This window comes from Takifugu flavidus, chromosome 2 (assembly GCF_003711565.1).
Source record: "Takifugu flavidus isolate HTHZ2018 chromosome 2, ASM371156v2, whole genome shotgun sequence".
In the NCBI taxonomy this organism is placed as follows: domain Eukaryota; kingdom Metazoa; phylum Chordata; class Actinopteri; order Tetraodontiformes; family Tetraodontidae; genus Takifugu; species Takifugu flavidus.
This window is the reverse complement of record NC_079521.1, coordinates 792,517-813,466: the sequence shown is the minus strand read 5'-3', so window position 1 is coordinate 813,466 and position 20,950 is coordinate 792,517. Positions and strand designations below refer to the sequence as shown.

Genomic DNA, 20,950 nt, shown 5'->3' with positions numbered 1-20,950 from the left:
GAATAGAATATATCTGTTAAACTCATAAACTCAGGTGACTATGAAAGCAAGCATATGGCTTCAAACGTGCCTGTCAATCATTTATATATATTTATATACGTATATGTACACACACACAATGCAATATATAGAGTGTGTGTGTGTGTGTGTGTGTGTGTGTGTGTGTGTGTGTGTGTGTGTCACACATTGCATACAATATGGATATCCTTATTATTGGGAGGTTTGGATGAGTAATTACTGACTTCCCAGAATTCCCAGCATGCTTTTGGGGACCTGCACAGTGCACATCATATAAGCCACGCCCCTACATAGTACGCCCACGAGAGACATCCACGCCATTCACTCCAGGGCTTTTATACAAACTTTGAAGAAAAGAGTTCCTACGTCCCGGAAGTGGTCCGGGACGTGCTGGCCACTGTCTCGCGATCGTGCACTCGCCTGTTTCACGCGCTCGGAGGGCGGAGGGAGCGTGGTTTGCGTGGCTGCAGGCCGGAACCGGGCAGACGCGGGGAACAGCTGACCCGCACAGGGCTCCGCCCCTCCCAGCATCCGACCAATCACAGCAGCAGAACCCAATTGCGCGATGTGACGCCTCGTCCCATTTTTGAGCGTTTCGGGCTCATTCACTGATCTTTGCGGGGGGACGTCAGACCTTCATGGAAGACGATGTCCAGCGGGAGAAAGCAGCTACTGGTTGAATGAAGCTCGGAGCTCCGTGGGGGGGTCAGCGGAGGAGGCTTTGATGTGCAGCAGCATCTGGGCTCAATATGCGGACAGATTCATCGGGAGAGGCTAGCTTCCCTGGGCAGGCTAACGCCACTCATTGGATCTAATCCCGCCTGCTGAACCCTTCCCGACAATCATTCTTTTATTACACACCTTTAAGGCAGCTCCTGACACAACATGGATTATGAACGCACAGCTGGGATGGCGGCTGATGGTTTACTGAGCTACAGAGATGATCAGTCCGGCTGGCAGGTCTGCAAGAAGTCGGTAAGGTTTGGGTCCATCTGCCCTCCGCTAGATGTTCAGAGATGACCCGCAACATTTGAACAAAATGCACCCACGCTGTCAGTAATTGGATCCATTATTTTATTCTATAACAATTACAATCCTGCGCTCGTCAATAAATGAGTAATGACTGTCGGAGTGACCACGTGATCACAGCAGGTCAATGCCTCTTATCCTCCACAGAATGACGTTGTGGTTTCGTGGCGTCCTTCCTCTGAATTTCCCGGGAACGTGTAAGAAAACGTCTCTTTCCATTGTCCAGGTTGAGATTTGTACTCACCTTTGTACCTGCCTGTGTGTGACACCTGTTGTCATGTGACTTCCCGGGCAGGTACAAAGGAGAGGGTGTTGTTGGCGGGAGCCTGGCGGACGTGTGGAAGTGTCTGAAGCCGGTGCCAAACGGCCTGCGAGTCAAGTGGGACGACAACGTCAAGAAGTTTGAGCTGCTGGAGCAGATAACAGAGGTGGAGCCCTTAAATCCCACCACCCGGCTTTAGTGTTCCACGACAGGCGTGTGGGAATGCTGTGGAATTCTGGTCAATAATGTCATTCCTTCCTCTCCTCTCCAGGACGTCTCCGTCTGCAGGACGGTGACGCCCTCGGCGGCGATGGGAATCATCTCCCCGCGAGACTTTGTAGATGTTATTTTAGTTAAGAAATACGAAGACGGCACCATCTCCTCCAATGGTGCGCAATCATTTTTACTTCCTTTTGATTCACTTTCTTTGCTTCCTGCAGTATAAAATATCTGAAGTTCTGATGGACCTGTGTGACCCGGTCCCGTCCTGAGCCCTGCGGGGGGCTGAGACGTGTTGACGGAGCTTTAATGTTGAGTTGGTTTTGGGTTCTGAGGAGCATAACTGACCCTGTGTTTGTGTCACAGCCACCAACGTGATCCACCCAGGGTGCCCCCCTCACTCCGGCTACGTCAGAGGCTTCAACCACCCCTGTGGCTGCATCTGCTCCCCGATTCCAGGGTGAGGGGGGGTTTCCTCACACCAGAAGCCATCCAGACTCCTTGCTGAGTCCAGCTCAGTTCTTCTGTTTGTCCTTTCAGGGAGCCCAACAAAACCCTGGTTCTGAGTTTCTTCCAGACGGACCTCGGGGGCCTCCTGCCTCGCTCGGTGGTGGACTCCTTCTTCCCGTCCAGTATGGCCAACTTCTACAGCAACTTGACCAAGACAGTCAGATCTCTCAAAGATCTCTGAGACCATCTACCTCCAGAGCTGGTGCCTGCTGGCCCTTTCAGCCAAGGTTTACTTCTATTTATCAAAGCATCAAAGCCAGCCCGGTCAACGGTCCCACAGTAGAAATGGAGAGGACCCCACCATCCCTCCCTCCATCCATCCATCCATCCATCCCTCCATCCATCCATCCATCCCTCCATCGGGCTAAATGAACAAGTTAACTTTTAAATGAGTGGGAAGCGTCCAGACTCGTCTTCAGTGTTAAAATGTGTCATTCAACATAATTTTTTGTTCTGAAGCCGATCAAATTTTCCTATTTTCCCATCTGATTCTTCCCAAATCCCAACGACTCCACACTTTGTCCTTTAGCTTCATTGATTTGGGGTCAGACAAGAAGCACATGCGCACACACACACTTGTTCGGGCCTAATGACGGCTTTTTTAATGAAGAACTTTAACCTTTAACAGTGTGACGTCCATAAATGGAGAGAAGCAGCTCTCGTGGTGCGTTTGGGTGACGTTCAGGGAAATCAGCCCTGATCACACTGAAGAATCTTCTGATTCCTCCTGCCAGTAACAGTCATGTTTCAATCATCTCGTATCTCCTGATATCATCCGATGGTTCCTCCTCGACTGCACCCAGGCAGCATTCCCATTAAAACCCTGGACACTCACGATTTCTCCTGTTTTTCATGAGAACCTGTCACCACCAGCTCATCTTCTCTTATTTATTATTTACATGCTTCTCCTCACTTTTTAAGGTATTTATTATAATCTAGTTGGTAAAGCATGTGAACGTGGCCTCCGTCACTCATTGTTCATTTAAAACAAACCCTCTTTGTCACATTTAGTGGTGGATTTACTGTCTAATATCCCCTTCATGCAGGTAATGAGTGAGACCTCTCAATGTGGTTTCTACCACTTTTTTATTCTTCCATGATGCAAATAACAAACTCAGAATTACAGGTGATACATTTTCAGAACAACATTTGGAAAAAGAGTAATTTCCTCAGAATAAAAGTGATGTGTGAAATTTCCTGCCCGACTCTTTATTCTCTTGGTGTCGAACGTCCTCCTTTATAGCGACGCCAAACCCAGTTTAGCTAGACATCAAATAATTGAATCATCTTTTATATAAATCACGTTTGTTTAGAGATGTGAAGTGCTTTTTCCTGTTTACAAGTTTAAGCTTGTTATTTTCTATGACGGCCAGTCTATTATTTTTCTTTTACACCTTTAATTTAACTTGAAATGCTTTTGTAAGAATTTAAAAATCAGCATAGCTCTTTAACCTGTGCGGATTTAAAAATGTAGAGTCTGTTTGCACGTTGTCTTCTTTAATAACTTACAGGAAACATCTGGGCGACTGCTTCCCATAAGAGGCGTTTAAAAGCTGCATCTGGATTTTACTTTGGTCAACAAACCAGGAGCCCAAACTTTGCTGACCCCCCCTCATTCAGCCCCACCAGGCTTCCTCCTGATGACCACTGTGAAGGGTCCTTCAGCCAGGGACTTGACCAGGCCCCAGGCCTCAAAGCGGGTCATGTCCTGAACCCTGACGTCCTCAACCTGAAGCAAAACATCTCCCAGCTGCAGCGCATCATCGTCTGTTGGACACACACACACACACAACACACACACACACAGATATGAATTCCTTGGACTTAACATGGAGCTCCTCAGATATCAGCACCAAAGTGCCCCTGCTCAGGATTTAGTTCCTCCTTCGGTTCCTACTGCAGGTTTAAAGCTGATCAGAATACTTTCAGGGACATCCTGATGTTGACTAAATCCACAGAAAGGACCAAGCAGACCTTCTCAGGTCTGTGCTGCATCACCTCTGAAGATCCTGTTGATGACTAGGGGTCTGTCTCCATGGATGGAGCCTCTTCCTCCCTCCAGGGTGAAGCCAACTCCTGCGGCACCTTTATCCAGCTGGACAGTGATGGCGGCTCCCTGCAGCCCCTCTGCAACACAGTCGGCACCAGCTGAAAGGCCTGAAAAGGAGCTTCCTGACTAAAGTGGGACACTTGCTGCCTGGCTCTCTGCCTGCTACATTATCCAGGTCCTCCGTTCCAGCTGAGTCAGAAGGAGGGTGTTGGAAGGTTATCGCTGGTCACCTGTTTGTACTGTTCCCTCTCGTGGGTTTTACTCCCTCCAGCTCATGTGGGACGTGCAACAGCTCTATTTAATCATCTACATGTTTTATTGATTCCAGGTCTTCTGACTAAACCTCTGGTCTCTGTGAGAGAAGGTCTCTCCTGTCGCAGGACTACATCTCAATCATCATCTCCAATCATCTACATCCGGGAAAACTCTCCTTTTCCTTAGGAAGGACTTTGGTTTACCTGCAGAACCAGACTCCTCCACCCTGCCCCCCTCTCTGGCTCCTTCTGGCTCTGCTTTCTTGCCCACCACAACCACAGCCGGCGTCAGATTGCGGCTCTGGCGCAGAGCAGCCGTGGCTTCGGCGTGGGTGAGACCACGCAGTCTTTGTCCATTTATCGACAGCACCTCGTCTCCTTTTTGGATGGTTCCCTCCTGGGCTGCTAGTCCGCTGGAGAACACTTTGTGGACCTGAATTGAGGGAGGAAAGTGGCTTCGGTGAGACAGTTAAATGAAGATCACACTCCATGGAAAGACTCCGCTACAGTCATCAGCTAAACAACCTTCAGGTGAGACCCATGAATCTGCCTGCAAACACAAGCTGCCAACACCATGGGACAGAACAGGCTAACGCTAGCACCCCCACCTGCTGACCACGCCCACAAAAAGGTTCTAATGCAATAGAGGCCTTCTGTGTTGTTATATCTGTTGCTAGGAGACAGCAGGACTCACTACTGAATCGTGATGCCGGCAAAATCAAACAACGTCCTGTAGAAACCTGCTCCTTTAGCCTATTGTATCATAGGAATGCTGGTGTGTAGGCTTCCCTAGAGGCTGGAGATGATGGGATGCAGAGACGGAGGAATCCCTGGGATCCCCCTGATGTGGCCTTGGCCATGACAGAGGCTCTGCTGACTTCTCCTACTGCTGCCTCATTCAAGGATTTAGCTCCATTTAGCTCATTTAGCTGGACGCAATTAATTATTCAACTATCTGATCTTTATGATCAAGAGCAAAGCCCAGAAGGAACCGAACGTACACATTAGCTCTTGTCTCGTGCTCATTAACCATTTGAGAGGGTTAGCAATATGGCTGTCAAGGTTGGGGGGGTGGCAGCACTTCTCCATAGGAAGTCAGGCTACCGCCACCATCTGGATGGAACCATCACGTTTCTAAATTCTACACGGATATGCAGGAATCCTTTAATTTGTAACGTTTGCTATCATTTATCTTTGCTATAGATTCAACAATACATGAACATTTGCAGCTTTTACTCACGGTGGGAGCCTTGTTCTCCAGATCTGACCCTCCAGCGATGCTGAAGCCAAGTCCAGTTCCCTCATCTTTATGAAGGACCACAACATGGATGTCCTCCAGCTGCTGTGGTAGGGGCACATTCATACATTCGGTTCTATTCATCTGATGGATCATTGATATTCTGTAACCAATAACGTAGATATGGATTATTGGTACCTTCAGAGCGTCATCGTCTAATGTCTGCACTTCCTGGATCATCATCTGTCTGGTCTGTGAGGGGATGGCTGCGATGGCCGCCTGGATAGATGCAGACGTCGGGCCTGACGTGTCCTCACATTCCAGTTCCCCTCGGGTGATGGTGCGCTCCCTCAGGACAGCGAGGCTGAGGTACAAAACGTCGCATGGCAGAGAAAAACCCACAGTGGAACAGGAAGTGATGTGTTTCTGTGCAGAAAAGCCACTTCCTGTGACAAGCCTGGTCTCACCTTACAGAGAAGGAGGCCGGTGCAGAATCAGGGCTAGAGTCCACACAGGGGTCCTGTGGGGTCGGGAGGCTGCCGAGGTGGGGCTCCGTGGCCAGAGAATGCATCAATGCCTGTGAAACCTGGCGGGAAAAACCCAAATAAAGGGACTGATGGAGCCACAATGTGACTGTTGTAACAGTCTGTCTACAGTAAACCACCGGTGCTGTCAGTCACCAAGGAGAAGGTCCCCAGAGAAACCTCAGAGGATCAGAAGCAGGTGAAGAGAACTGATAAAGTGTAGCACCAATCTCTCTTATTCTGTCTAAAAGAGCAATATCCATTTTTCAGATGTTAGCGGTGGGTTTCTGAAGGGCTACAGGGAGCAGCCTGGGTTCCCCAAGCAAGCCGCTCTGTTGGCGGTAGGTTACCTGGATGCTGAAGGTGAGGATTTTCTCTAAATTCTCTCCGTCCAGGTCTTTCTGTGGCCGGGTCACAGTCAGCTCCTCGTCCATGTCCACGTCCACCTGTGGAATCGTTGCTTCAGCTTCACTCACTCTCAGGCTGGTTGGAGGAGGCGAGGCGGTCCGCCCTTCGACAGGTGAAGGGTTCCTGTCATCTTGATCCCGAGCAGACAGAGGATCGTTTGATCCTGAAACCAAATCCGCTATTTCACGATCCCTCGGCTCCTGGTTGGACACAGGCTGCTCTTGTTGAGGCTGCTCTTCAGAGCTGGAGGGGTCAGTAGCAGAAACAGTTGGAGATGGATCTGCCTGAATGTCTTCAGGACCTTCGTCTTTTCCATTTTCAACACTTCCAGAGTGACTTGTGGTCTCTGTCTCAACTGGAGGACAGGGGCTGGACAGCGGCAGGGGCTTTCTGTTGTCCACCTTCTCCGTCCCAGCTGGAGATGAGAACGTCTCAAAGGAATAGATCTTTTGTTTGATGGACAGGTTGGCTGCAGATGAGGAAGACCTGCCACCAAAGCTTCTGTTGAAGCCCATGTGAGGTCTCTGCTCAGCTGGTTTAACGGACTTCCTCTGGTCTCGTTCATCTAGAATCTTTCTTAGACTTTGACGAAACCATGGAGGCTTTGGTGCTACAGGGGGTCCCTTCTTCTCTCCCGGAGGAACGTCAGGCTCAGGTGTTTCCACAGTGGCATTGAGTGAGGGGAGGGTTGCTCTCTCAGTCATGGTGGCAGGGTTCCTGCAGATGTTCTCAGGTAGACAGGGCTGGACCTTGGGCAGCTCCTCGGGGGAAGTGTCTGAATGACGAACCCAGGGATCTTGATGTTGGTCAAAACAAGCCTGTCTTCTCAGGGCGCCTCTCTTCGGCTGGGAGCAGACCACACTCGGAGAACCCCCTGTTCAAACAGCATTCACAAGAAGAGAATGAGGTTTTCGATTATTGTGGTGGCGAGAAAAGAATATTGATGCCTGGAACGGTAGCTGCAAAGCAACCATATGGAACTAGATTTGTTCCAAATGTGTTTGTCAGTAGAACTTGTCATTTATAGCAGAAAAGTATGTAAATGCTAACGTGACGTTGCTATATTGAGCTGTAGTCTGAATCTAGACCAAGACCTACTTCAGAGAACATTCTGATGAGATGGCGCTTAGTTCCATGAGCATTTAGGTACATTAGCTTGACATTGATTAGATCAGATGAGAAGTTATTTCACATTCATCTGACTGTGGCAAGAAAAAATGAATTTAACAGGAAATGCAACCAATGGGGGGGGGGGGGGGGAGAAAGAGAGAGAGAGAGACTGAGAGACTGAGAGAGAGAGTTGCATTGCTGCGACAGACACGTAATTATTGCTAATTTTAAAATGATGGAACTTTTAAGATTTGCTGTCAACGTTCCATCTTGTGGAGCTGCTGCCTGGACAAAGAGTTCTGATTATAACAGTTGTAATTAGCCTGGATATTAATGAACCGGCCTTGGAACGCTTGCAACGGGCTTTTGCTCTGAACGAGTTGACTCATTGTGCGTGAGCACAATGTTGTGTTTCTGGTGAAGTGTCTGTTGGTGGTGATGTCCATGAAGCAGGTCTGAACATGTTCTCCACACACAGAAAACAGGAAATGCAACCTGGGCTCCAACTGACTCGATTTCCAGCTCATTTCATGGCTCATTTTCAAAGTTCGCCAGGAGTTTTCTTACCTTTTAGCAGGTCGACGCACGCAGAATCTGGATGAGCTGAAGCGTTGTTTTCTGATGAATCTTCCTTTAATCGTTCCGCTCGCTGCAACACAAACAGGAAGTGTTGTGTCACAGAACAGCGTGTCACACAACTTCCTCCTTACACCAAGTCTCGGATGCCTTATTGAGTCAGAAGTGTGCAGCCACACATTCCAGCAGAGCTGAACATGATGCTAACCTACAGGAGCTGAAGTGGACCTGAGAAGAACAAATAATGAGTTGGGAGTGTTTGGAATGTAAAAATAGAAAAAGGAATTTACCCTTGTGTCATATGTTCTGCACGCGACCTCTGGGCCATTGAAATGACCTTGATGTTTAAGCATTTATTAAGACTCGTTCCATCAGCGCATCGCATAAAGTGTTGAGGAGCTCTAGATGGTGGAGTAAAGTGTGATGGAGTCATGGCTGAGGTAGACACCGAGGAGATGAAGGTATCTCATCTGCTGGTCTATCAGGGCGGCGCCACAGTTTTTACTCCAGTTGAGGAGCCACTACTAAAGAGACGTGAGACCAGGTTCATGCTCAGCGTAGCCGTACCTGGCCACCTCCCCGTGACGCCTCTTCCAGTGGCCTGTGTCTGACAGGAGATTCTCTGCTGGAGCCACTGGAGTCCCCGTTGTAGCCATCCTCTATGTCCATGTCCACGTCGGTCCTGCTGGTCTGGTGTGGCTCAGATCTGCCATTACAGGTGAACTAGAAGATACAGTTCAGATGGCACCATCGTGAGGCATCAACACTGTAACCACTTAGTGGTGGAGGACTGGAAACCAGTATAGCCTCACAGTGGTCCATTGGTCAGATGAGAATAAAAGGGTTTTCTAGCTTTTCCTAATCTCATTCAACTGTGTTAGATGTTACACTGACTAAACAAGAAGGTTGCTAACAGTCAAAAACAATCTTATGGGATGGCCTTTATCGTGTCAAATAGCATTAGAATCTAAAACTGAGGTCACCCAATGAATGAATGAATGAATGAATGAATGAATGAATGAATGAATGAATGAATGAATGAATGAATGAATGAATGAATGGTACCGTGCTGTTTCTGAAGGTAATCTCCACCTTCTGCCGACAGGCTGCAGTGAGAGATGAACAGGTGTATGGGATGTTGTACTCTTCAGCAGGGTAGACAGGAGCGGAGAGTCTGTTGTCAGGCCACGTCTCTGACTGCAAACATCACCAGGAGATACAGGAACACAGTCACATGCTGGATGCGTCCACATGGGGGCGCACCTTTAGCACTGGCCTGAGCCTGACCTTGGCTACGTCCAGACTGTGGACACGGGCTGAGGGGGTGTGGCTGTAGTGCTGGAGGTTGTGCGTCGTGATGCAGCGGTTGTGATGATGGTGGCTGTTGGTGCCTTCGCTGCAGGATCTCCTCATGGCTTTCTGCACGCGGTGGTTCGTCAGCTGGCTGAAGCTCCGATCCACACAAGTCTCACATCTGTGGCGGCTGTGAGGATAAAACTTGTGCAGTCCTGAAGCAGAAAACAGCAAAAATCCCGACTGGATGATCACAAAGTTAAGTCACGATTATTGGACATCTCTCAGACTCCCTTCTGGGGAATCTCTGTTTCCCAAGAGCTAATGCTAGAACCTTTCTTTCCTCAGAGGAACCAAAGATAAATTTGGTTTTAAATAAAAGTGTCAGTCTGTACCAGAAGATGGGAGATGATGCACCTGCTATTAAAGGGAAAACATGAGGAATATCAAAATGAAACGTGGAACTGAAGTAACAAATGCTTCACCATTAGCGCCCCACTGGCTCTTGTCCTTCTTCAGTTTGCTGTTTTCCACGGCTTGAGCGATGGCGTCATTCAGCTGCTCCTCAGAAACCTGCGAAAAGATGCGAAAATCAGTAATTAGTGGCTTAAAATAATATTTGATGTAAACAGGAAAACACAAATGTCACTTCATTTCTTTTTTGGTTTTGGTCAGAAATCAGATGTTCCCTGCTTTCTGTGCTGTGGCGGACACCTGGGACACCTGGGACACCTGGGACACCATCCGACCCCCGGGAGGGCGTGGCTAGGGGTGTGGTTTGGGGGTTTCCAGGTGCACTTCATGTGCATTGTTAGGTGATGTTCGGAGAGGAAAGACCCACCTTCCTCTCCAGAGTCATTCTTCATCCTGCTAACAATGGTGACCCTGATTTGAACATGTCCGAGAAGACGGCGTTCCCTCTTCAGCCAGGTGGCCTCTGCTTCAGCAGCAGGCTGGCTCCACTTCAGCCGTACCCGAATTCATCAAAGAGTCCTCCAGCTGAAAGGAACCACTGCAGATGACTCCAGATATTTGATGCTGGTTGCGGCTCCAGACCAGCAATCCATGTGTCAAGCAGCTTTTGCTCTGGAGGTACAGCCCTGTACTAGAAGACAGCTACGTCTTTCTGGGCCCTGAGATGGTTCAGCGGTGGACCTTATGGACAGCATGCTGCCATTGCTGGGCTTGTAGGTGTTTCCTTTACCCCAACATTTTCCTGCACCACCTTCCGCCTCCAGGATGCAAACTCCCCATATTCGGCTGGTGCCAACTTCTAGGGTTTGGCCAAAGAAGCGGATCAGTGGATCAGGTCCTGCTGACTTCCAGACATTTCGCCGTGCAGAGCGAGACATCGGTTCCCCTTACAGTCTACAGTACAGCCGACAGCCACTTTAGCAACGGACGCCGGGGTTTCCATCCAGAGACTGCAGGGGCAACCTGTGCTTTTTCCACCAGTGGGTTGGACACAAGTGTCGGCACTGCGTCCCTCCACGTGGGGAAATGCCAAATCCAGGGCTGAGTAGCAGCTATGACTGCTGGGGAACACGAGGAGCTGCTGTTCGTTACTTCCTGTCTGGGAGACGGTGGGCACTCAGAAGAGCCCCCTCCATCCTGCTGACTCAGACTTGTCATCCCAGGGCAAATGACCCTCTGTACCAGGTTGGTGTCTTTGTTTCGTGATATCTAAAGTACTTCCAGTAAAGTGCTTTTGACGCACCCCAGGCACCCATTGCTCTGACACCTGAAGCATCAGCTGTCGCCATGAGGGCAGTAGTCGAGCAGCTTGTGCTGGTTGCCTGGCATGTGCAACTTGGTTTGGTACCTCTCACACAGGCATCCCGGTAAAACTGATTGGTCCTAAGCTGATTGGTTTGTTTGGCTTGTCTGCATTCAACAAGCATCTGGATGCTTCATCAGCTGAGGTGGTCCTCAGGCAACCGCTCTGTGTCCCAGGAGTCCTGCCCCTCTGTCTATTCCTGTTGGGAGCACCCTTTCATCCCGGCCCACTCTTGCCCCCATGAACCATTGTTCCCAGTCATTTGTGCCTGTACAGAGCATTTAGGGCTCTAGAGGTGGGCTCTAAGAGCGTTGTGTTGGAAATGGGCAGACAAAGGGGGTGCGTCCCATTGGATAAGCCAACGTTTTTGTTGGTTTAAGTTACCGGTTGTGTAACTGGCCCAGGTCCCCCGTTGGGGCCGTCCACCCTCTAAGATGGCTGATGTGTTTTCCCCAGTTGGTCTTCCTGATTTGGCGGCTCCTGTGGACTGTGTTTCTCCCGACTGTTGCCTGCCTAGGGTTGTGGATGAGGGATGGGGCAGCCGTTACCGGAGCCTGGGGGTGACACTCGGGGGTATGTCTCACATCCAGGACATTTATGGGGACATGTTTTTTTCTGGGTGCGCCTGTTCACAAGCTTCCTGTTTGCTGTTTGGAGAATAGAGATCAGAATCCCACCTTAAACCCTGGGTCATTCTTTTTCCTGCAACAGTCTATTCATAGATTTCTCTTTATTCCTCATTAATGCTTAATCAGTTAATCGAGAGTATAAAATCCAGTGGATTCCATGTGACCCATTTCCTGAAAGGACTGCCCAGTAAGTTTACTCTGTGATGGACTTCACAGTGAAGCAGGAATGATGGAGGAATTCTGGCCATAGCCTGAAAGCACGGGTAGCCACAAGAGGTCATGGTTGTTCATCTTGTGACTGCCACAAGAAGCTTTTAAAGCTTTTAAACTCTCTTCCACATTCCTTGTGTTGATGTCAATGTTCTGCATGAAGCTGGCTGTGTTGTTTTGGTGCAGAATGTGTGAGTTAGAGTTCCAGGTCTTCTGGTTGATCTCCAGTCTGAAGGAACACAAACATGTGAGTAAAGTTGTTACATACTTTGGGATTGGGGTGCCGACTGATGATGACGTGAACCGGGCCTGGCGTGCACTGACTCAGGACGGAGTAGACGTCATTAAGAGCCATGTTGTAAACCACGGTGTCGTTGATCTCCATGATCTCGTCCCCGTAGCTGAAGGTATGAAGAGAAAGTTCAAGAAACACAGGGCAGACAAACAAAATCACCATCGGAGGTTGTTGCTGCTGCTCACTCTGCTCTGGTCTTCTCTATGGATGCAAGATGTTAAATGGATGGATTTTAAGCATGTAAGTAACTAAAAGATTATCAGACATGTTCTCACTGTAACCTCACCGGAGTCGACCGTCCATGTGGGCCACAGATCCAGGAGAAAAAGTATGGATGTAGATCCTGGGACATCCTTCACCAGATGGAACACAGCATAGTCCAATACCCAAACCAACACCGGCCTCTGTGGAATTATATATATACGAGTTTACAACAATATATCATCATCATCATCATCATCACCGGTTATCCCAGTGATGGGACTGTTTATGGAGTAAGCTGCAGAGGAACAGCTGACTCTCCCTGGAGACACCTCTCTGGACAGGCGCTCCGAGCCTGCGGGGTTCAGTGCCTTGCCCAACAGCACCTCAGCGTTGCTCCACCATGCAGAACAAACTGTTCTTTAACAGCAGACTCATTTTGAATGATGATTAACCACCACAGATGTCATCTAACTCCTAATTTGTCTCACTAGGACAAAGTTCTTCTCATCGGGAATTCCACAGAAAATTAAACGGTAAATATGAAATTCTACTTTTTTTTAAATCTCTCAAGGATTTTCTAGCGTTACCGTTAGCTTGTTAATAATGACACCTCTGGGCTGACCTTTCTGAAGAATCATCTCCATGATGACGCGGTCTCTGTTGGTAGGGGGACCGGAGGGGTTGTTGTTCAGGTAGTTGTAGTGTCCCAGGTCGGTGTTGTCTCTGGCCATGTCAGTGGTAGAGCTAAGAGAGCGGGACCTGCACAGCTGAGTAGGACCACAAAGAGTCCCAAAACGAAGACTTGTCCTCACCACCAGGGTCAGGAGACCCTTCCTCACTTGCTGAACATTAGAACACAGAAACATTCAAAGGTTCCATTAGTGATACACCAACGCCAGGAAGGAACTTATTTATGGGTAAACATTGTACATTTTTTAAACATGCCTGTTATTGCTCTTTCATTTTGAGTGAGACTCATGTGGAACGGTGAAGGGTGCGATTATTGCTGCTAGCGCAAAGACGTTGTCTTACTTTAAACTTGTGCAGGGCCTCATCGTGAGTCAGCCCGTGCAGCGATTCCCCGTTGACTTCCAAGATCTCGTCACCTACAGAAGATCCAACAGCATTAATTCCTCGGGCAGCCACACCAAACGCTGTCATCAGTTAGCCATGTTTGCTAGGCTGTGAAGTGGGAGAGAGTCTACCATGTTGCAGCCTTCCATCAGCAGCTGCTGCCCCACCAGGAAATATGGTCTTGACATAGATTCCCATTGGGCCATACATACTGTCCCTTCCTCCAACTATGCTGAAGCCCAGACCCTGGCAACATGGCATCAGCACTGATTAGACAGCAATGTCATCACAAATGTTGACTAAATGCTTGAGAGAAGTCAAGGAGACAGTCTCCAGAACTCCTTGAAGTCTGATCCACTTCTGCAGAACTGAGCTGATGGAGGGAACGTTATCAAGAAGTTCCTGTTTCACTGTTTTGTCTCATAAACTTAAAGCTTTAAAGCATGGGGGGGGGGGCTATTACCGTAGGATACAGGTAATCCTACCTTTCCGTGGCCTTTCATCAGCACCACTGTGCCGATGATGAAGGCTTGGACGTTGCTGCAGGAGTTCACGAGGTGGGCGGAGCTTAGGGAGCGTTGGACGGGCTGGGGAGACACGACACAAAGAGTTAAAAACAACTTTTGTCTCTTACCTGTGTTGATGGTCACCTGACACCTTTGACCTGTGTTAATTAATGGCCACACATAGAGAATTTACTAAATTACCAGCTGCTGGGACAGAGACTTCTTGTTTCCATAAAAACCATTGTTCTCATACAAATCTGGATTCCTCAAGATGATACTGTCCAAATCTCCAACCCAGTATGGATGAACACCTGTGAGGTGATAATGGAACAGATTAACATGACTATTGTTCCACACTAAAGCTGACGTGAGCCGCTTGCTGACGGACACATTTGCCTTTACATGAAGAGAAGCGACAGTCCCCAGAACCCTCCCATAACACCCACGGTGACCCTCTGAAGTGTGTTGGTCCTCAGATACGTACTGGTTGAAGTGGAGTGGTTCCTGTTTCCAGCTGTCTGACCCGATGATGTCTGCTCCGTGTTTTTGGTGTCCCAACATGTCTCCTCATTCACCTCTGGTATTGCAAACTACTCAGAAAATCAGACACTTAGAAGCAACAACATCATCAGAAATGTCCCGAACATGTGCTGAGATGGGTTCACCTTCAGGTGGTTGTTGTTGTCTGTGACCTCTGAATGATCCGGCGTTATTGAAGGCTCCCGTGGAGAAATGAGAGATGGTGGATGCTCGTGTGTGGTCAGGAGATGAGAATGGACCCCCTCCTCGGCAGGGGAATGGTCCTAATGTCGCGAGAGCAGACAAAAACCATGACAACTGTAACACAGCTGAGCTTTGAAATAGTCCCCCTTATCTTATGGTTCAGTTGGTTGCAGTAGGTCCACCCAGGCCATGATGTGAGCCCTCACAGATGAACTCATGACAACACTTCTGATGGAGGACCTCATTTCACCTCCCATCTGTAGGCTCACATTCATAAACAGCTGCATAGCAAACATGAGAAATCAACAGGATTCCACTGGTATCACCCAGAATGATCTGATGGGTGGTTGGTTGGTTTGTGGGATGGATGTTTGCCTGAGGAGCCACCAAAACCTGATGGATTATGTCAATGAGTTCAGGGCAGGAAAAGTAGCCCAGCAAGAGCTGGAGGTTCCACAGGGAAAGGTGGAAAAAGGGAGGCTGGGGTCCATGTGTTTAGTCCAGGTGACCTTGTGCTTGACCTGATTTGCCTGGTTCCATCACCGTTTCCTTTCTGAGGGCTAAAATCATCAATTCACACCTGGTCGAGCACAGTAGAGACGTTGAGATTCTGAACCTGTCAATGACAATGTTTTATCTGCTGAGAAGAAGCGGTCCAGCAGAGCCACGTTGGTCCAGCCCTGGCCTCCTAGGGAGGCCTTGAACCGATCCCAGGGAGGTACCCAGCCTCCCTCGGTAACCTGTGGTGGCCGTCAGGTCTGGCTGTCTGAACCTCCTGAAGCCCGTCCTGCTGCATGAACGTACGTGATTGGTTATTTATGAGCAGCCTGATGTCAGCGGGTGGATGCAGACCTGAAACAACAACGTGGTTGTAGATAAAAGCGATACGGAGGGCGTCCATTTCCCATTCGAGCAGATCAATGTTAGACTCTGAGACCAAGGGAAAGAGCATCTAAAAGCTAGAGGGGAGAAGTGAATTAGCTCCGCACAGATGTCACCAGTTCAACCTTCCTCACTGGCACTTTTTCACTCCATTAGACCATCTGCTGCTTTACTCCATCTACTCGTCTGATGAAAGTGATTCCAGAAGGTCTGAAATGAACCTTTCTCAACACCAAAGCTCAGTGCAGCTGACCGTGCACGTGACTGAACTTTCCTTCAGATCTGGTATTTGTTGACTCAATTCTGTGACGTGTGTTAGCATTTCTGAAGGAATTCCAAAGAGCCTTGTGTCTGGTGCCGGCGGGGGAGGACTGGCAACGTGACCGCAGCACGAGAATCATGCCGACAGAACATTACTGTGCTGAGGTCCAGAAGTGGTCCGGACCCTCCCAACTGACCTGGATCATGTTCCTTTTTCTTAAGGAGGTTGATTGAATTTAAACCTCTTAACGCGCAAAAACAAATCAAGACATGAAAGGGAGGAAAAGTTAACTGAGGCCACTCAGGAGGGCCGTCCTTCTAAACAAGGAGGCATCTACTGAACTTCAGTGGGCGTCTTCATTCGGATGTTCAGGACTGAAACGTGGCCATTGCAACCAGACGCTCGTTGTTACATTTGACAGCATCTACGGCTCTGATGACGGTTCTGATGACGGTTCTGATGAAGGTTCTGATGAAGGTTCTGATGACGGTTCTGATGAAGGTTCTGATGAAGGTTCTGATGAAGGTTACCTCACTGTGGGCTCTCGCGTGGGTGCTCCTCATACCGCCAGGTGCCAAACTGGTGCCGCCGTTTAATGAGTGCCCATCGAAGGGCCCTTGCTGCTCTGCACTCAGGAAGCTGGAGCCTCTGAAAACCAAAGCACATTCATTTTATTATTAGTAACACTTTACTTAGCTAGCTAGACTAAGTAAATTAGCTAACTAACAAGGGAACTTCGGGCAGCACGAGGATAAGAAACATGTGCTGTTAGAACCTCCTCTGATGTCCTCTCGTGTCCAGAGGGGCTGGATGACTGGACGGCTAACGCTAATGTTTGGGTGCTTCCACAATGGAAGACATTGGAAGCAGCTTGAGCTGTTGCGTTGCTTGGTTACCTTTGTGGTTTCCCTGTCGCCCCCTCCTGATGGTCACTAAGGTGTCTGTCCTCCAGCTGGAGGCTGGGCTCAGCCACCTCAGGGGCACCCCCCTCCTCTCTGGGTCCGGTGGCCACGCACATCCTCCAGATGCTACTGTCCTGCAATCAGAGACGGGTGGAGACAACTGAGTTGATCCGGAGTCATCACCAGATCTGTTGGCAGGTGATGGATCACTGCTCCCCAGCAGCACTCGCCACTCTTGTTGTTCTTGTTTGTTCAGTTGTTGTTATTGACGGTTGCCCTGGGTTCCCTGAAGCTCTGGGTGAGGTTGCATCTCCACTGCCAACAAACATGAATTTAGTGGCTAATGTCCGGAACCAACGTGTGAATCCAGTTGCAGAGGACGTGGAACCAGAGAGGAACAACAACAACAACTCCCAACAAAGCCCCAGGCTGTCCGGTCAGCCAACATTCCTCTACAGGCGGCACATGTGACAGTTATTGTTGCTATAAATAGGTTATTTCATGGTCACGTTGCCTCCAAGACATCGAGTTAATCAAGTGACTAAAAGGGAGGTTTTCCCCTCGTGACTGGGATCTGGTTCCAGCTCGGAGTTCTGAGGGACGACGGCGTCGGCATCACAGCCAGAGGAGGCTGAGTAGGTTGACATGTTAGTCCACCTGGTTCTGCCCTGGGTAAACAACAACAACAACAAACACCATGCTGCTGTCCCACCTTGATGCTGAAGGACCTCCTGAAGCTCCTTTTCTCCCTCTCACAGGTGGTCCGGTGCACCAGGCTGGACGCGTTGCCAGCTGGAGGTGGTTGTCTTCTCCTCCAGGAGCTGCTCTCAGCTTCTCCCACACATGCTCCTCTTCCTGACGTCACGTCTGTCTTCCAACCTGGAATCCAGGTCCTGAAGTCATGTGACACGGAGCCAGCAGGACCCTCCTCCGAACACTCCTCATTGGTTGTTGAGCGGCAGAAGATCAGAGACCTGGACGGGTTTGTGTCACAACGTCAGTTTCTGGGCTGGATCATCTCACACGGACACAACTGGTGACCATCACAGCACAGAACTGACCTTTGACCTTGGTCCATGGTTAATGCCGTAAAAGGACATTTAGTAATTTATCAACATCATAGAAGAACCCTGGTCACCAAAGGCTCCAGTGTAGATCATGTGATGAAGAGCTGCCCCGTGATGTCATCACAGCACAAAACAAGGGCTCCATCCAACCATCATCCAACATCATCCAACCAAACATCATCCAACCAACCATCCATCCATCTACCCATCCATCCATCCATCCAACCATCATCCAACATCATCCATCCAACCATCATCCAACATCATCCAACCAAACAGCATCCAACCAACCATCCATCCATCCATCTACCCATCCAGCCATCCAGCCAGCCAGCCATCCATCCAGCCAGCCATCCAGCCAACCATCATCCAACATCATCCAACCAAACATCATCCAACCAACCATCCATCCATCTACCCATCCATCCATCCAACCATCATCCAACATCATCCAACCAAACATCATCCAACCAACCGTCAGCCAACCAACATCCATCCATTAATCCATCCATCCATCCATCCATTAAACCAGGCAGCCAGCCAGGAAACCAGCCAGCCAGCCAGCCAGCCATCCACCCAGCCATCCAGCCATCCAGCCAGCCAGCCACCCAGCCAGCCAGCCATCCACCCAGCCAGCCAGCATCCACCCAGCCAGCCACCCATCCATCCACCCATCCATCATCCACCCATCCATCCATCCATCCATCCATCATCCATCCATCCATCCATCCATCCATCCATCCACCCATCCATCCATCTATCATCTACCCATCCATCCATCCATCCATCCATCCATCCATCATCCACCCATCCATCCATCCATCCATCATCTACCCATCCATGCACCTATCCATCCATCCATCCATCCATCCACCCATCCATCCATCCATCCATCTACCCATCCATCTATCATCTACCCATCCATCCATCCATCCATCCATCCATCCATCCACCCATCCATCCATCCATCTACCCATCCATCCATCCACCCAGCCAGCCATCCATCCACCCATCCATCCATCATCTACCCATCCATCCATCCATCCATCCATCCACCCATCCATCCATCCATCCACCCACCCATCCATCCATCCACCCATCCACCCATCCATCCACCCATCCATCCATCCATCCATCCACCCATCCATCATCCATCCATCCACCCATCCATCCCTTCATCCATCCATCCATCCATCCATCCATCCATCCATCCATCCATCCATCCATCCATCCATCCATCCATCCACCCATCCCTCATATTTAGTGCATTAACCAGTCTAACCACTACCAGTATAATCTCATTCTAGATGGTTCCAGACAGAATAAAGCTGTAATCATAGCAGGATCTTTCATGCCCCTCAACCTGAAGCCAAAGCTGCTTGAGGAGTTCAGGAGTTTAGCTGCTCTTCCAGCCACATTAAGCTGCTGCAGCCTCCTGCAGAGCTGGCCTCTCAGCCCTTAGCCTACTCGTACCTGGAGAGCATGGCCAGCTTCCTGGAGCGGTAGTTGTGGTCGCTGGTTGGGTCGTTGTTCCTGCCCTGTTCCCGGCGTCTTCTCTCCATCCTCCGAGCAGCTGCTGGGCTGGTCCTCCTCCTCTGGGGGGAGTATCTCTGAGGCAGGGCCGTCATCCCAGCCAGCACAGAACTCCTCCCAGCTGCTCCACCGCCTGATGCAGGGGGACGCTCTTGGAAGCAATTAGAGGATTCAGTTAGAGCAGTTTTGCTGTTTTCCAAACTATTTGCAGAATCTGCTGCTTCAAAGGAGGCGGACAAGAGTCCTTTTGTGTCTCTGAGTGTTTCCTCTGTCCTCATGATTTAAGCGCCGACAGAGGCTGAAACATATGATAGCTGACACGCAAGGCGATGCTGTTAGCTGGAGTCTCTAATGGAGCAGAGAGAATGATGGTCTGCCCCCCCCAGGGGAGGGAGACACTATAGGATGCATCTCTAATGCAATATGTCCTCATATAGATGGACATTTGCCTTAAACCCCAACACTTACCACAAAAGGCAGGCTGGGAGACAGGCAGGGAGGGAGACAGGCAGGCAGACAGGCAGGCAGGGAGACAGGCAGGCAGGCTGGGAGACAGGCAGGCAGACAGGGAGACAGGCAGGCAGACAGGGAGACAGGCAGGCAGGCAGAGAGACAGGCAGGCAGGGAGACAGGCAGGCAGGGAGACAGGCAGGCAGACAGGGAGACAGGCAGGCAGACAGAGAGACAGGCAGGCAGGCAGGGAGACAGGCAGGCAGGCAGGCAGGGAGACAGGCAGGCAGACAGAGAGACAGGCAGGCAGGCAGGGAGACAGGCAGGCAGGCAGGGAGACAGGCAGGCAGGCAGAGAGACAGGCAGGCAGGGAGACAGGCAGGCAGGCAGGGAGACAGGGAGACAGGCAGGCAGGCAGAGAGACAGGCAGGCAGGCAGGGAGACAGGCAGGCAGACAGGGAGACAGTATGCAGGGAGACAGGCAGGCAGGCAGGGAGACAGGCAGACAGGGAGACAGTATGCAGGGAGACAGACAGACAGACAGACAGACAGACAGACAGACAGACAGACAGACAGACAGACAGACAGGCAGGCAGGGAGACAGGCAGGCAGGCAGGAGACAGGCAGGCAGACAGGCAGGCAGGGAGACAGACAGACAGACAGACAGACAGGCAGGGAGACAGACAGGCAGGGAGACAGGCAGGCAGGCAGGCAGGGAGACAGGCAGGCAGACAGAGAGACAGGCAGGCAGGAGACAGGCAGGCAGGCAGGCAGGCAGGGAGACAGGCAGGCAGGGAGACAGGCAGGCAGGCTGGGAGACAGGCAGGCAGGCAGGGAGACAGGCAGGCAGGCTGGGAGACAGGCAGGCAGACAGGCAGGCAGGAGACAGGCAGGCAGACAGGGAGACAGTATGCAGGGAGACAGACAGACAGACAGACAGACAGAC

At 50.1% G+C, this 20,950-nt stretch overlaps 2 protein-coding genes across 2 annotated transcripts; one reads left to right on the top strand and one right to left on the bottom strand.

Annotated features, from left to right (window-relative positions):
• Window positions 1–582: 582 nt before the first annotated feature.
• stard5 (StAR-related lipid transfer (START) domain containing 5) lies at window positions 583–3,234 on the top strand. The gene is made up of 6 exons (XM_057025083.1): window positions 583–993; window positions 1,195–1,244; window positions 1,343–1,475; window positions 1,581–1,698; window positions 1,895–1,988; window positions 2,069–3,234. Exons 1-6 carry the CDS (start codon window positions 904–906, stop codon window positions 2,217–2,219), a joined length of 636 nt encoding a protein of 211 aa, XP_056881063.1. The 5' UTR covers window positions 583–903; the 3' UTR covers window positions 2,220–3,234.
• il16 (interleukin 16) lies at window positions 3,108–19,947 on the bottom strand. Its single transcript, XM_057025082.1, has 25 exons — window positions 19,495–19,947; window positions 17,667–17,928; window positions 16,949–17,088; window positions 16,583–16,700; window positions 14,851–14,988; window positions 14,670–14,775; window positions 14,387–14,496; window positions 14,165–14,266; window positions 13,811–13,925; window positions 13,638–13,711; window positions 13,228–13,447; window positions 12,688–12,805; window positions 12,375–12,507; window positions 9,976–10,063; window positions 9,485–9,705; window positions 9,263–9,394; window positions 8,765–8,920; window positions 8,189–8,270; window positions 6,454–7,385; window positions 6,047–6,165; window positions 5,778–5,943; window positions 5,583–5,684; window positions 4,547–4,775; window positions 4,037–4,165; window positions 3,108–3,805 (listed from the first exon to the last, which is right to left on the bottom strand). Exons 1-25 carry the CDS (start codon window positions 19,830–19,832, stop codon window positions 3,651–3,653), a joined length of 4,485 nt encoding a protein of 1,494 aa, XP_056881062.1. The 5' UTR covers window positions 19,833–19,947; the 3' UTR covers window positions 3,108–3,650.
• Window positions 19,948–20,950: the final 1,003 nt, after the last annotated feature.

Bases quoted from the DNA above. Each gene is read 5' to 3' on its own strand.
- stard5 (XM_057025083.1), top strand. From the start codon at position 904: ATGGATTATGAACGCACAGCTGGGATGGCGGCTGATGGTTTACTGAGC. The intron at 1,245-1,342 runs GTAAGAAAACGT...CTTCCCGGGCAG, and splicing joins TCTGAATTTCCCGGGAACGT to GTACAAAGGAGAGGGTGTTG. The intron at 1,989-2,068 runs GTGAGGGGGGGT...TTGTCCTTTCAG, and splicing joins ATCTGCTCCCCGATTCCAGG to GGAGCCCAACAAAACCCTGG.
- il16 (XM_057025082.1), bottom strand. From the start codon at position 19,832: ATGAGGACAGAGGAAACACTCAGAGACACAAAAGGACTCTTGTCCGCC. The intron at 13,712-13,810 runs GTAGACTCTCTC...GATCTTCTGTAG, and splicing joins TGATGGAAGGCTGCAACATG to GTGACGAGATCTTGGAAGTC. The intron at 5,944-6,046 runs GTGAGACCAGGC...TTTGTACCTCAG, and splicing joins CCGGCCTCCTTCTCTGTAAG to CCTCGCTGTCCTGAGGGAGC.